The sequence below is a fragment of the Leguminivora glycinivorella genome, chromosome 4 (assembly GCF_023078275.1).
Source record: "Leguminivora glycinivorella isolate SPB_JAAS2020 chromosome 4, LegGlyc_1.1, whole genome shotgun sequence".
NCBI classification, from domain to species: Eukaryota; Metazoa; Arthropoda; class Insecta; order Lepidoptera; family Tortricidae; genus Leguminivora; species Leguminivora glycinivorella.
Window position 1 is genome coordinate 15,216,916 of NC_062974.1, and position 16,307 is coordinate 15,233,222.

The 16,307-nt window shown below is 35.3% G+C and overlaps 1 protein-coding gene and 1 long non-coding RNA gene across 4 annotated transcripts in view; one reads left to right on the forward strand and one right to left on the reverse strand.

Moving 5' to 3' along the window:
• Window positions 1-2,966, forward strand: part of LOC125225102 (lachesin-like) — a 171,338-nt gene extending 168,372 nt beyond the window's left edge. The window contains exon 9 of the mRNA XM_048128657.1: window positions 799-2,966. Within this exon, the coding sequence (XP_047984614.1) occupies window positions 799-869 (71 nt within the window). The 3' untranslated portion in view covers window positions 870-2,966. The remainder of the gene's footprint in view (window positions 1-798) is intronic.
• LOC125225106 overlaps window positions 1-15,411 on the reverse strand; it is a 350,675-nt gene extending 335,264 nt beyond the window's left edge. The window contains exons 1-6 of one of the 3 annotated variants that reach the window (XR_007176955.1): window positions 15,350-15,411; window positions 14,949-15,051; window positions 14,487-14,607; window positions 14,171-14,240; window positions 13,624-13,706; window positions 11,774-11,962 (exon numbers count right to left, since the gene is read on the reverse strand). This is a non-coding gene — a long non-coding RNA (uncharacterized LOC125225106). Of the gene's footprint in view, window positions 1-11,773; window positions 11,963-13,623; window positions 13,707-14,170; window positions 14,241-14,486; window positions 14,608-14,948; window positions 15,052-15,349 lie in introns of those variants that run through there. The other 2 variants (XR_007176956.1, XR_007176957.1) reach the window with 2 other exon arrangements.
• Between the last annotated feature and the right edge of the window lie 896 nt (window positions 15,412-16,307).

The window sequence follows — 16,307 nt, forward strand, 5'->3', positions numbered from 1 at the left end:
GTAAGTACTATTTATGATAAAACATTATATATTCTGTGATAAAACGGATGGCGACAGCCATAACAGCTAACTTACAAACGGTCTTAAGCACCTGCACTTCTGAAGGCGTTTAAGTCATTTTTGCTAATAAAAAAAACCACAACGTTCTATGAACATTGGTCAAGTGCGAGTCGGATTTCGACATTTCCATACAAAGAACTCATGAGCGCCTGAACGACTGTGATGGCAAAGTTGACTAAATTTCGCACTTTCAATACTATACGTATATCTCGGAAACGATAAGAGATAGAACAAAATGGACTTCAGATTTGGGCTTTCGGTGTCACAAATTCTATGTTTTCGTAAATATAGACCTTTTTTGGACCGGTTTGAACAAAATTTTTGAACAGTCAGTTTGTAAACGGTCTTAAGCGCCCCCTTTTTAGTAGGAACTTAAGTCATTTTGGAAAATGATTTTTTAATCCACCATTTGTACAACAATAAAGCATACTTTATTTTTATACAAATAGTCATTTATTTTGATGAACTCAGAGGGGTCATCTATATATTACGTCAGAGAAACAGGTTAAGGGGTTCATTCATGTTGGCGAGATAGAAAAAATAATGGGATGTCTTACTTAAACCTCGAATTTTTTTGCGGCGTAATTAATGGTTGACATCTTAGTCATTCATGAAGTTTTGACCGATACCTTTTCAGTAGGTAATAAACAATAATTAATAAATATTCCTCTATATCCACAGGTAATAAAATTTGGCAATCACAGAACAATTTTTCACCGCCTATTGTCTGTTTCGCAGGTTATGCTGATTGGAGGAGGAGTCAAGCATGGATTCTCATTTTGTTAGTAGTACTAGTATCTTATTTCTAATTGGTTAGTCACCATTAAATAATGCAGTTTTTTGCTGACATTCCCGTATTTTAGTCGAGTATATAGATTATTTTAGTCATTTACTTAGACTTAACAGAAACATATACCACCTTTAATTTCTATCAAACAAGATTATTTTATTAGTTACACTATGAAAAACCTTACGTATCTCAAAGGTGCGACTTTGTTGTTCATATTTCAGTTTTACTACTTCCATATGTTTACCGTATGCATTATGACTGCTTGGTTTTTTTTAATTCAACGAACACAAACCAAATATACCTATAATAAAAGACATTTTTTTTGTATTTACGAATGTCATAAAAATTCCAGATAATTTAAAAACAACTAATAAATTATCGTCAAATCATCATAATTCTGCCCAGAAATTAATAAAAGACTGTTTAAACCCTATATGACAAATATTCAAAACAAAGTATGGAATTGCCGAGATAAACGTCATATTTTTACAGAGATTAGACGTTTATGATGCCATTTTCAACACTTTGTTATTGCAAAATCTCTGTAGAGTTAACTCGGTCTGACTCTATTACCCAATAAAACTAGTAAAAATGTTACGAAATAGTAATCCTCAAATGGAATTCATACACAAATGTAATACGATAGCTGTGGGAATATTGCCAGGAAACTGAAGCAACAAATAATACAATAGGCAGAACTAATCGAGCGGTATTTTATGAGAAAAGTACCAATACTACGACCTCTTTTCAATTTGCAAATGATAACATCGGGAACTATGGATTACTCCATGTTGTGCTAGAGCTTATGGATTGTCAAATATCACTTAATGTCTTAAAAACAGGTATCTACTTAGAATCGTGACTTCTAGATGGTCATCATATTATATACATTATCTATACAATGGTGTGCTTAATTTAAACAAATTTGTTTTACATAGTGTAAAAACCGTTGTTGTTAATTATAAATGTTTAAACTATAGTGGACAAACAGTTCCTTGAACTATATGTGGATGTCTCAGACACTGAATTCATTCTGACTTATAACATGCATTCTGGTATATCTAATTCGATACAATTTACATAAACTAGATGTGAACTGAATGTAGTATTTGAGACAAATACGTACCTTTTAAATTCCTTCTCGGTGTAGCAGATTTTGTGACCATGCTATGGTCGGCGATATCAATGTTTGTTTGTAATCAGTGAACCTGCACAGTAGCAAATGTATCCCAATAGGTGTTAAACGTTGCAATAAATCTGCTGGGCCGTGAATAGTAAATTTTATTCTAGTAAAACACTGCACACGAATTAAATAAATATAAAGTGCACTAAACTATAATCTTAATTGTTATTTTGATAACATAGACTAAGACTGAAAATAATATTATCTTTAGAAAAACGTTGTCCATAATTTTATTTGTGCTTATTTATACACCTCATGTTTGCTGTGATACAATAATAAATTGACGGGATTTGCAAGTTTGTGTACATACATAATTTCTTATTTAATTCAGGCGATTCGCGTCCACATTTATATTTCCCCGTATTGATCACTGTGTAGGAGGCATAACCTTAACCTGGTTAATTTACTTTATGAGACAGAAAACTGATGTTCATGCTACCTGAAATGACATTATTTTAGGCAAAATTTAACCCAAATATAATTTTTTGACAACTGAACAGGTTTCTTCGGTCAATTAAAATTTGTATGTAATGCATTGTACGTAAAAGCATGTAAAAGTTATCGTTAACATGTTGCCAAATTGCTAACTAAATTTAAGAAACTGTAATGCTACTTAGATAGGTTGTTGTAAATATACCCCTAAGCCAAAGCAATGAAGTGACTAGTATCTGAGAGTATATCTATTGATAGTGTAACTATGAGTTTATTATAAGAAGCGCAAGCAATGTGTCGCTTAACTTCAAACCTGGGTAAATCCAATCTGCTTTAAGGTTGAATATATAAAAAACTATTATATGATCTGAAAGATAATCAACCTTACAGGAGAATGGATTTACCCAGTTTTGAAGTTAAGCGACACAATTGTAATATGTACTACATGTCACGGTACCAGAGGTGTAGGTTATATAAATTAAATAAAGCTTGTTTTAAAAATGTATTGCTTAATTTAACCTTCCCTTCCGAGGCCCGCGTGAATTTAAATAACTGTTTTTATTGAAGTTTCTTTGGACAGACCAGCAAAGTAATTTATGTAAAAAAATCTCCTTCCGTCATAATTTGACGGGGCGAAATGTTAGCAAACAATCTGCGGCGAATCTTTGAAGATTAGGTCTGGCTTTGGGGCGCCGAAAAGGCTCCAACTATGTATGGCGGCACGCCAACTCCTGTAAGCCAATCTAACTTCTTTTAAATGTGTTTTTGATGTAAAGAACACATTACGCAATACATCGCCCGCAGACTCAACAATTTTGGAGCAAATTAGCTTTTGATTTAGAGCTTTAAGTTTCTTCCCTATCATTTGACGTGGGAACTTTGGGAAGTTTAAGCTTTAGCAAAATAGGAATACACAATTTAGACAGCGGTGAAATGACATTGATTAAAGTCTTATGGACTTTAAGAAATGTTTTGACAGTAAAATTTATTAAAAGCTAAAGTAATTGAAATGCACGTTTTCGTGTTCAAAAATATTATAATTAACTACGTAATAAATACACGAAGGTACCTCTATCCACAAAGTCAATTTTGAAATTTTTAAACATCACTCCTAAATTTAAACATAAGTGTTAATACGAGGCCAATTAAAGTAATATTTTGGGGATATTATTATACCTACTTCGATGTCGACTTAGCTCTAAATCAAGCAAAGCTTTTAGTACGGGTACTAACTACTAAGGCAACATACTTATGCGGCTATAAAATACTCACACTTCAGAAATATCCTTATTAACATAAGAAAGAGACTACCTAGTAATTTATCGAAACTATCGAAAGATACAACGATGACCTTCATCTAGTTAATCCAGTCTCACCAGACCAAGCCTCATTATTCCGTTTATAAATTAGCCACCGTAACCTAATTGGCCTATGGCAAATCCGTTCAATAATCGATCATGATTACGTGATCAGCTGATATCAGTGAACTTTGCACTGTACAGAATATAATATAAAGTTTAAAATTATAGAGGAGTGCAGTGTTGTAAGCGTAGCTTCATTACTTAGCCGCACGGCGGCAGGTGCGTGCTTCCGGAACCGGATATCGGAGGACAAACAAAATTAACTCAATGAGCTGTGCACGTAGACAGTCCTTAACTTAATACTCGAGGATCAAACAATTAGTTAACAAATTGAAAAGCTTGGATAAACAGGTGGGTAACCTGATTAAAGAGGGCAAGTAATTGGTTGTAGCGGTTACCCTTATCAAACTGCTAGTTAAATTCCAATATCCGACTGTTACTATCCCTATAGTACGAAGTTTTTGATGTTCACAGTTGACAAACACAAAAGTTAAGTAACTTTTTTACGTTTGATCTGTTATCAAGTTAAAATTAATAACAATTAAATATCAAATCCTCAATTTTTAGGAAGGTATTACTTAGGCACTTATTCTGACTCTAGTTATCTCATGTTGTAACTATTCGAAGTCTACGAAAGTCAGACATACTTTAAAGCGATGTAATCACATTAAAAAAAAACACATTTACATTTTAAATAAATAAATAAATTGTCGCAGCTACTTTATAGGCTGATCAAAGTTAGCTAGGGTTTTAGAAAAGTTTAGACTGACTTTTACGTATACAGTGTTGAAAACGACATGTAACATAATGTATTTAACTATAACATTAGGCACATGACAAATATTGAACCTAGACTAACAAAATACACCGTGTTTCCGGTATCACTCAAAACCTCAGACACCCCAACTGATTTTTATTTTTTTAAACTCATCTAGAGTATTCATCTTTTAATCTGATGGTTACTTTTTTTTTAATTGAATTTTTAATTTTCTGTACAGCTCTACTTGACTTTTAGCTCTACACTCAATAAAATAATTGCTACCATCATAAACCATAAAACTAATTATTTGTGTAAGTTACTGCAACGACATAAGGTTTACCAATAGACACCTAAGAAAACTTCAAATTGGACAGGTAATCGCAGTAAGCAAATTTAAACCCAATATTCAAAATGACAAGGTTGTAATTAGGTACGAGTTCAATTTGTTATGACTTATGATAAACATTAAGATTAAACTGACAAACAACGTCAAACTCGTAGCGGAAAAAATAATCGTCCAAGTAACCAGCCAGTATTAATACCCCCAAATACTGAAAAAGGTAAACAACCTCTATCAATGCGATATACACAATGTTGTATTACGAATACAATAGAATAGGCACATAAAAAATACCTAATAATACTAATTTAAACAAAAATATTACCCCCATTAAGATATAGCTCAATCGATTCTACTCTCGATTCTGAACAAACGGTTTTCAGGTTTTTAGTGTTAAGTGAAACACGGTGTATATTAATTTATGATCGTTTATATATTCCCAATATTAATAGTTTTAATATGCGGTGACAATAATACAATATATAAGTATTATACGATTTATAATAAACACATACATAGGTATTATATTGATATCGTTAGAGAGATGCATCATTTTCGAAAGGCTTTCTGGTCATCTATCAAACCGTTATAATATAATCAATGGTGGAAGAATAACGTCTCGGATACAGGGAAAATATGGCGAGTAAACAAGAATTCAAGTAAAACCGCAATTTATCACTGTGCACAAATAAGTATCTGCGCTTTACCTGTTCGTGAAGTAAAGTGAAAAATCTAGGGCTGAATTGAAACCTACGCTACGTCGTTCATAACATTGAGATAATTATACGCACAGGTATCGTAACTGGTCATCGAGCACTTCTAGTTCTATTATGTAGACTTGCCAAAACATATTGTGCGAGTGACTAAAAATAAGACAAAAACTGTACCTATGCGCAGCTTAGTAGTGAACAACCAATATTACCTATTAAAATTGCTATCGAATATGCTGGATAAGATTCTAGCTTAAGTAGATGAATTGAAAGAATTTTGAGATGGGTGTGTTTTGAGTGGGTTTTTTTATTATAATATGTATGTACATATACATTGAGTTCGTTACGGTTCTTGAAATTCTATTAGGTAAGTACCTACATGACTTTCGTGGCAGCAACATAAGGCAAAGTAAACTGTCTCCAAACGAAAACAAAGCACCGTCCAGTATGTAATTTGGCCGCCGCGCCGTCGGGCTCATATAGGACGCCATAATTTCCAGAAGGCAAATTAATCCAAGCACGGCTGGGCTGATCGGCGGTCAGCGCGTCCTCGCATACTAATGCTATTGTTTATCGAAGGGAGCTAATCTGTGCGCGCCAGCCGTCACTGTCCACCCTTGAAATTATAACGGATCACTTTCGGGCTCGTCTAATCCGCGCCGCCTCGATCAACCGAACGTGCCCGGAGTACAACGCGCTGTTTCTGTTCATTACCAGAAAATAGGTACAATCATTGCGTTTATTAAGTTGAGAAAAACGGGGTTCTTGCTAAACTAATATTGATATAATTAATACCTACACCTTTTGTTAGCGCGTTAGATGCGGCAGACTATACTCTAGGTAGTCGCACGAATACGTTGTGTAGATTCTACAGCTATATAAAGTAGGTAGGAATTATTTTATTGCATTCACCACACGTCGCATGTTGTAGCGTCAGTTTCGGGTGAGAACTTACCTTTCTGACACGTCGAGTATTTGTAAATCCATATATGAAGACTTTCACCTGACATTCATTTTGTCTTGTATTTATTCGAAAAATATTCTTATGTCGCAAGAAAAAACTAATATAAGGACTTGAGTACTGAATAGATAGTAATTTAACAGGATATGCCAACACATTTTTCAGATTTTTGACAAGAAAGACTCACAATCCGCCGCCTGTTGTTTACCTCTGTAATAAAATTGATTGTAATGTGTGTGTTCCTATGTACATTTCTGAGGTTGTGCAATAAAGTGGATTTGTATTGTATTGTATTGTAATCCGAAAAAAATATATATTTAGAGCCGGTTGTATCAAACCGTCTGTCAAAGCGTTCGTTAAATTTTATTGTATGGGAAGTTCCATAGACGTCTGCTGTCTGACGATGATGTGTTTGTCAAAAGTGGTTGATGCAACTGGGCCTTAGACAAATAGCAGATCAATGATCGAAAAATCAAAGGCACTCAATTCTCATGAACAGTATGAAACTAGTATACCTATAGATTTGTGATATGTGTAAGCTAGAAACATTAAATAAAGGGAAATTGCTGTTTTTATTTTGAATCATAAAAACACACATTTTAATTGCTCCACTGTCCCTCATGTGTAAAACTGCAAAAGAGTCATCTCGCTCTGAGTGATAATAAAAGAAGAACCCTCCTACCTTTATCGTTATCGAATAAAAATAATCCAGGGATTTTTCGGATGATCGTAAATTATAACAGGCTTCGTGGGGCGCCGAGACGTTCGCGCCTTGGTTTAACGGCTTTCAGCCCACACCGGTTATCTACAAACATTTACACTGTGACTTAACAAACGAACGAAAAATATTTCAGCTTCCACTTAAATCTGCGCTCTAATCTTACCAACAACAGAAGTCTTGGAAAAATAACAGTATAAATTATTAAAAATTGCAGAGACAAAAAAATACCTTGCTTACCATTTTGTAAGCAACTTAAAAAATATTCAAATTGGCCTCCGGCGCATGACGGATATTTCATTGATAACGAGAGGTTTTGTTAATTTATTAAGTAATATTTTTTTATGATAAAGCAAATAATCGCAAGGAGAGTACAGTATAAAACATAGTCGTCAATGTACCTAGTCAATGGCCAGACAAAATAAAAACATTCAACAAAAATCTTCAGACATCTAAATAGGTACCTTTGGAGATGTAGGTTATATGTGCGTACTTGTTAGAAATCAGACTTAATCGGCCTTTACTCTAAGAAAGATATCGCTCTCTCATAAAGTCCTTACATTGGTACCAAATTTTCTGCTACATCATCCTCCTTGCGTTATCCCGGCAAGCAATTGAATGTCGCTCATTTAAAATGAACAAGATGTTAAGCAAAGTCTAACAATAACCATTTCCTGAACGCAAATTTTTGTCGCTGCGAAGCTGAAAATCCCGATATCAACAAAAGTGGCAAGTGAAACTAATGAATTATTCATGCCGGCGGTGCGGTGCATGTTCTATCACTGTTTTATCTATTGCGGGCGCAGTGATACACAGACCTACAGTAGGATACCATCGCTTCAACTTACCCGCAAAAGATAGTCAAAGCTCACGGGGTTCATGGAGTTGAAGTGACTAAAACCAAGTCCAACTTCACCCTTTCAGCATAATTTTGCTTATCATGACACCAATGTACCTATTAAAAGTGAAAATTACACAAAAGTAGTTTAGATTTTCATTTTAATCTGTACCTGTAACTATTTTTTTAATTTTATTTATTTTATTTTAGTAAACTGTAATGAGATGGTGAAAGTTATGTTAAAAGGACATTGTGAATAAGCAGCGTGAAGGATTGGCATGTGGCATTACCGGCAACGATGATTACGGAGCGTGAACGATTGTCACTTCGGGTAGGCACGAAGGAAACTGATGTTTATTATAACCATTTTTAAATCATACTTTCATTCAAATTTCCATAAATCTGCAATTCTACAGTAAATAATATTTAATTAGCATTACAAACCCAAGCAAACCAACCCGCTGACCCGACCTACTGCGGCATACGTTGCGGCGTGTTTGCGGCGGCGGGACCTGCGCCCCTCACCGCAAGGGTTAACTACCTTGCAACCAACAATTTAAGTGCCGTTTGAGGAGCCCTGATAAGCTTCACGTTCAAAATAAACATCACCGTAATGGGCGTTAACGAAATAACTACAGTATACTTTCTGGATGTGTTTAATGTAGCATTTAGAAACAAAAATGATATTTTACTGCGTATTTGATCTACAAATCTAATTAAAACCCTTTAACAAAAAAATATCTGCATACCTATACTAACCGCAATACATAACTCTTCGTCGCTAACTAGGTATCAATAAAATTATTCCTATATCACTTTGGAACACGTGCAGTCATGCAGATGTTACTATTGAGAAGCAAAAACGTACGTGCTGAGCTGTCTTGGACATTAATGCCTAAGGCGTACGACTTAGTAAACAAAACAGTTATGACCTTTTTTCTTATAAGTGTAATTTAGCGGCTATCCATTGTTATTTGTCGCCAGTAGCCCTTTTGTCGCTCTTTTGTAGCCCTTTTGTAGCCCTTTTGTAGCTCTTTTGTCGCTCTTTTGTAGCCCTTTTGTCGCTCTTTTGTCGCTCTTTTGTAGCCCTTTTGTAGCCCTTTTGTCGCTCTTTTGTAGCTCTTTTGTCGCTCTTTTGTAGCCAGTCGCTCTTTTGTAGCCTTTTTGTCGCTCTTTTGTAGCCCTTTTGTAGCCCTTTTGTCGCTCTTTTGTAGCTCTTTTGTCGCTCATTTTTATCTATAAAAGGGTCGGAGCGAGCCGACGCGCGTCATTCTTACAATATCCACAAGACTAACAGTGTCTCTGGCTTTCGTGTGTTATACTGGTGAGTGAAGTTGTTCTGCTATTATTTCTCTGTTTGTCTTTACTTGGAAATTATTCTAAGTGATTGTAAACTTTGAAATTGTGTCTCTGTTTGATTGTGCGGGGACAATATCGTCGTACATTTGAACTTAGACCTGTGGTGGAATTGCTTTACCGTCAGTTGTGAGGTTATTTTAGTGTTCTATTTATAGTGTAGTTTTACGTTTTAATTAAAGTGTAGTGAAGTTTTCTGTGCTTTGTTTCATGAGTGCCGTCAAGCAATACAAAGAATGGGTCGATGTATGGCTGGTGCTTGGAGATAAGTCTGTGTTTGGTTTTGTAGGGAGTAATTCTTGCAAAACTAAGCTTAGATTATAGCACGTAAAGGAAACTTCACTCGTTTGTTTAGTTGGTCAGTAAAATTGAATTTAGTAATTTTCTATGGGGTTATTTTATGAAAGTTATAAGCCAGATCCTTGTTTGTGACAGACTGTTGTCCGGCTAAGCGCTTTATACCTTGCGGCTGTTAAACATAAGGCGTTTAGGAGTCTTTTTGTTCCAAGTGGAGGCTTGGGCGTCTTTATTTACTTACAAAAGGCGTATTTTCTCACCGGTCTCAAAGAGTCCAACTGTTAGATGGAAGTGAGGACTTTCACGATTGACGAAAGGCATTAGGAGTAATCCTTGCTCACTGAAGTCGGCAGTATTTGAGGCTGGGGTCCTATATATATTTATATTTATTTACTCGGTGCTCTAGTCCATGCTGGCGTTGGTCGCTGGGGATTTCGGTTGTGATCGATCCACATCTAAGTAAAGTTGATCGCAGCTGGGTCTCTCATGTGGCTGGTACTGGTGTGTCCTAGAATACTGGATATATACACGGATAGGGCGATCTACTCTCTGCTACCCTAGCCCGCGGGCAAAAGCAGAGGGGGGGATCATAACTCAAGCCTATAGGTTGCCTATCTCAGCTTCGCTGGCTGAACTGTACAGCTTATGGTAGGGATACACTTGTGCATATTCTGAACATTAGATCTATGGTAAGTGACGGTCTGTGTTTCAGATATGCTAGAATAGGGAAAACGATAGGAATAGGGTAGAGTCACACACTATTTCTATAAAAGTAGAGTTCTTTTATGATTGGTCTTGGAATATAATTGGTCAACGTGTATTGTGGAGAAATAATTTAACTACTACTATTTATATGGTTTAAATGGACTTTAAATGTGGTGTTTACTATCTTAAAATAAGTGGTAGAACTGGTAATTTATAAAATCTCTTATTACTTAATTTATCTGAGTGAAATTAATAATTGTGGTAGCAATTTCTGATCTTTCGGTGTGGCTGCGGGACACTTAGTGTTGCTAACTGGTTTTAAAGGTAAATTCTATCAAGATGGTTAGGGAAACAAACTATTCTTTGGAATAAAAAGCATAGGTTTGTTATAGGGCCCAGTGGCATGCGAGCGCCGTCCACTGATGGAAAGTCAAAAGCTTAGAAAAGTTAGTAGACTTAGTTCTTATAAAAGTTAGCAACTGCTCGGTGTTTCGATAAAACATTAGAAAGATCGAGAAGTTATGGTCTATTAGCAGTATTGGGGAACGGGGGGTTTAGCTAGGGACAAGAAACAAAACAAAAAGGGGGTTAGTTTGTAGATAGATAGCCCTTCAGGCTTACTTGCTTAGGATCCTGATAAAGTGGTTTGATCAGGTCAGGGGTCCTATTCCACATCGCAAGTTCGTACCCAAATCAGGACCACTAATAAGGCGTAGTGGATGATTAACAAAATATTTTTTAATATTTATTTCATGTATGTTTCACTCACTAACTTTTATTCTAAAAATTTCTTCATTACGTCATTAATTTTCTCACATATAACTTTCTAGGCCTAAATCTGATAAAATACTCTTCTATAACACTATGTTATTATGCTACAATAACCTTTATTCTTCTTTAAAATATAAATAAATAAAAATTTAAATATTAGTCAAAAATACAGCTGATACTCATTAAAGGATCTAGGTTATCGCGGTTCACATCGAAGGGTTCTACTTATTCACGCTAGACGATCACAAGGCCAAGTTTACGGGGTGTATTTAAAGGGGGGTTAGCTATACTGATGATTAGTCGAGTAAGTAAGTAAATAAGTAAGGTGAGCGGAGGTTTAGTTACATTTGGTTCCGTGACCAAGGGATCTAAGATGTGCTCTGTAGAACACATCTTGGATACCAAGGTTTATAAATAAATAATAGGAATTAGCCTTACCAGGCTACATTTGTTGCTGTGAATACGAGTGGGTGTGCTGTATTTCTGACTTATTTCATCTCTAAATAAAACTCATATACCTAATATTTTTATTCAATCGCTATTTCATAAAAACAAAAATAACTTTATTGTTAATAAACACGTCTGTAGTATTTTCTTCCATTGTTAATTCTTGACGCGTTCCGGGCGAGGTCATGCATCGATGCGGAGTCGATTGTATGTTCATTTCCTACCTCTGGATTCTGAAAAAATAAAATAATAAAATTAAAGCAGCGTAGTAAACTAAGACAAAATCGATTTCTAGGAAGTTAGCTCATAATCGTAGTGGTTGAACTAAACATCGTCCCGATTTTACGGTGATTTCAGCACCATTCGGGTTGCGTTGCTACGTAGCAATTGGTGGCATTGGCACATCTTGACGTTCCTTTGCGCCTATGCGAAGTACTATTATTTATTCTGTGCCTTAATGTATGTTTTTCTAGCTGTGGGATAGGCGGGGCTAGTACGTAAAATACTAGGTACTTATAGAAAAATACCCATGTACCTAAAATAAAAGGCCGGAGGCGCGGAGCTGTAGCACTTTAGAAAAGTTTGCCACCTCGTGACCGGAATTGGAAACATAAGTGTGTACACAATGTACAATAGTAATAGAATTTCATGTTAAAACAAATAGTTCTCTATATGCCCAGTACATTTTCTTAGCAGGTTCTGCCATCTTCAGGGTTATTTTGAAAGCTAACATCACGTTTGCACTTCACACCGGAGATCTGAGAGCTTCGATGCTGTCTTATATAGTCCATGAACACTAATATGTATATTCTTAGTAGGCGCCTGTTATACAGTACTTCATCCATAGGCAGTGTAACTACTAGTTAGAACATTAAGTAGGTCGCTATCATAGTCTAGATGTAAGATGATTTTCCTAAAATAACCTAGGATACATAGGCTTTAGTCTAATGGTTATGGGGGCGCGATTATTTATTGTCGCGCTGAAATACAATATTATATGGGGCGTCCCGCCATTTTTCTATGAATGCTGAATAGCTACACGCATGTGGTACTATGACAAGTACATCCTTCGATGGATGGTTTATTTGCATTTCAGTTGTAACTCTATAATCTACAAATTGGCTCACAGGATTTCATACATCATACAATAATTTGGCATATTGTTTGTACGGTTTGTACCAAATATTGTCACTGTAGTGCAGCCGTGAGAAGAACAGGTTTCTGTCTGTTAAGATATAGGTATAAATCATATTAGGACTAATTTTAGTTCATTAGCTTATAAGTCATCATATATTTTCATATTACATCCGTGGTAAACAAGCATATGTCCCTCTTGATGGCGAGAGGTCACCGTAGCCTATATCTGCCAATTATTTCAATAAATTAAATCCACTGTACGAATTTCAACTTTCTATACGTATATATTTTTACTGTAGTAATACAAATAAGTATGTATGTATAAACAAGATTTTCAATAGCTTCATATGATATGAGTTCGTTATCTCACATGATAAGCTGTAGGCTAGTCTAAAATAGTAAGTGTAAAACCATACAATCATTATGTTCGGTAGATTGTGTACACAGCTTTTATACAATATTACACAAGTCAGGAGTATGCCAACATACTGTACTTCATTACAACCATGTCAAACATATCCTACGAAATATTAGCATTACCAGCATCTGGGAGGTCGTACCTCGCCATACCTTAACTCCATCACTGCTTGCTCATTGTCACAATTGCTCAAATAATTTTATGAAAATTGATTGAAACTTGTAATATTCCTGTTAAGTAGGCATAGATAATAAGCACCATTACTACTATAAAACCATATTTTACTGAGGTTCAGAAATCGTATGTAGTATGTGGTACGCAGTAGGAATGTAAACTTACCTAACATGACCAGGTCCGATCTGATTGTCGGATTACTTTGTGGTCAGTAACGTTGAACGAGCTGGTAGTGCAGATCAGCGACACTGAAAGGAAATAGTCAGACATTAGAAATATTCATATAGATAGTGTAAGAAAAGGGTTTAGTTTTAGAGTTAGGTTCTGCCAAATTGGGTTCAATATTATTTCATTTATCTATTCACGGGGGCGCGTCGCTTAATTTTTGGAACTAAGACACGCCCATGAGAAATATTGTGTCAGAAAAAACAATGCATACAGCAAAATGTACAAAAGAAAAAAAAAATATTAAAAAGTTTGAGAACCCCTGCCTAGCAGTTCATATCTACATGAGCTAGGACATAAATGAGTTAGTAATAAGTTTGCTTAGCCAATAGAATTAGGATAAGTTCATTTAAGTTCAATTTTCACTTCATCGCTTATTGCCATCGCTATACTTCGCCTAAATTATCTAAATATAATATTAATGCCATGAGCTGTTCTCCTTTAAATTTAATAATTAGTATGAGCTATTATAAAAAAATAAAAGTACCTTTCGTTTATATGAAGTCAGTAGATATATGGAAGACGGTCCAACTGAAGTGTGGCCTCTCGGGTAAAACCTGAAATTGTACATATTGAAAGATTAGTTAAAAAAGGGTGTATGTATGTTTAAGGAATCTTATTTATAAATATGTATCATTAAGATTGTTTATATTTATCTAGGTCATTCATGGTTAAGAAAAAAAAAAAGAACAACCATATCCATGTTTCTATATAAAATTTCCTGCCGAGTCGTTTTACTCACTAAGTAGAGTTAATTAAGTTTAAAAAGTAGCTGTTTAGTGGCTATGATTTTTTGTACTTACTTGAGGATAGTGCTAAGACGGAGTACAGTCCATAAAGGACACACCGGAAAATTCCTCAGTCCACCTGCACATTGCCGACAGCTGGTTGATGTTCTTCGAGGATGGTTACCCATTTCATATACTGAAAATTAATACATACATTGTTTAAACTCAATGTAGCAGAAATAAAATCTATGCTAAGTCTGGATTTTTAGTCTACATAATTTTATTTAAGTATCAGACGTCAAGTTTTATCTTTGAAAAATACAAAATTAAAGTTTGGACAAGATTCAATGCCTATTTTTAAATGCCATGACATTCGTTTGAGGTCCTACAAATATTATTTTCCATAGCCCATAAGCCAGCGCTTCAGAAAAATTATTGAGAAGTTTATATGTTGGTACGGAAACAACGTTACAATTTCCAAGAACAGTTAGGTAGCCTAGATCAAATAAATTAGTCGAACATATTTTTAATGCTTACCGTTTAACCAAGGTATGTTCAGTTTCTATAAATATTGTTTTCCATAAAATTTGTGGCAGATGTGTAGAAATATCGGGCATTGTAAATTCCAATTAGATGTTGACTGAAAAATCAAACAACCATATAAACCTCTTTGAAAGTAGCAAATATATTTTGACAGTTAGGACTATTTCACGTACATTTAGAATATTTAAGATCCTCTTAGGCAATGTGAAAGTCAGAAAGTACGAGTAACGTGGGGAAATTTATTATCATTAACTTATCTGACGACAGAACAATGAAATAAGCAACATTTCACCAATATATTCGGTCTAGTCGTTGTAGTTCGCAAGTATGTTCTGCTGGGTTTCGAAAACGACGACTAGTTTGAAAACACATCAAATAATAAAACAAAAGCTTACCTTTCATGCAAAACTGCTTTTGAAGTAGGCAATTAGTTCACTTTATCAATTGAGGCATAGCCCGATAAGACATCCTTTGCATGGGCTGTTTGCTCATTAGATCATGAGTATGAGCACTAAATTCTTCTATTATCTTGATGAGAAACACAACAAAACACATGTCCATTGCATTCACGTTTTTTTTTCCAACAATAATGTCATGTCAATTTCGTAACCTCACTTTCGCTAACGGAAAATTACATTGCAATTGCAGTTCAGAGTTCAATTTGATAAAACAGGCTCACTTTGTCGACAAAATTATTTAGAAGTAACGCGTGTTTAGGGCAAATAATGTTTTGTTTGCATTTTCTTAGTTTGCTAAATGACAAAATGGCGAATATGGACGGTTCATGACCGGCGTCGGCGCAGAATTGCCTGTCGTATTGTTTAAGCAGATTAAAATAAAGTGTAAGGGATGAAAATCCGTAGAGGGGTGGGGCGTGCGCGAGAGCGTAGTGAAAGGCGGCGTGTAGCAGACTTAGGCGTTTATTTCCAGTCAGCACTATGCTAAGTACTTAAACTAGGTATCAAAGGCCGTACAGCGTCCTTGCGGACAGCAGTCGAGCGCTAAGGGAGCGATGATAGATTCAGTCAAATGGTCCACCAAAGTCCCGATACGGTACATGAGGTGTGCACGAATTGACTCCTAACTATTTCTCAAATAAAACATTGATCAGTACATGAGGTCGTTATCCCAGGAAAAATCTTAATAGCGACAACTAACTTTGAAATGCGCCACAGCACAGCGACATCTATTGAGCTTTGTGTGTAACAGACAAGTTGATCTTAGTACTAACATTGTTGTTTGTTTTTTACATGTTTGTCTACTTATTTACAATCTTTACATTTATTAGTTACTTCAGTAAAATATACAAGTTACGGGAACCTGTCCCATGATTTAAATATTTAAACACCGAAG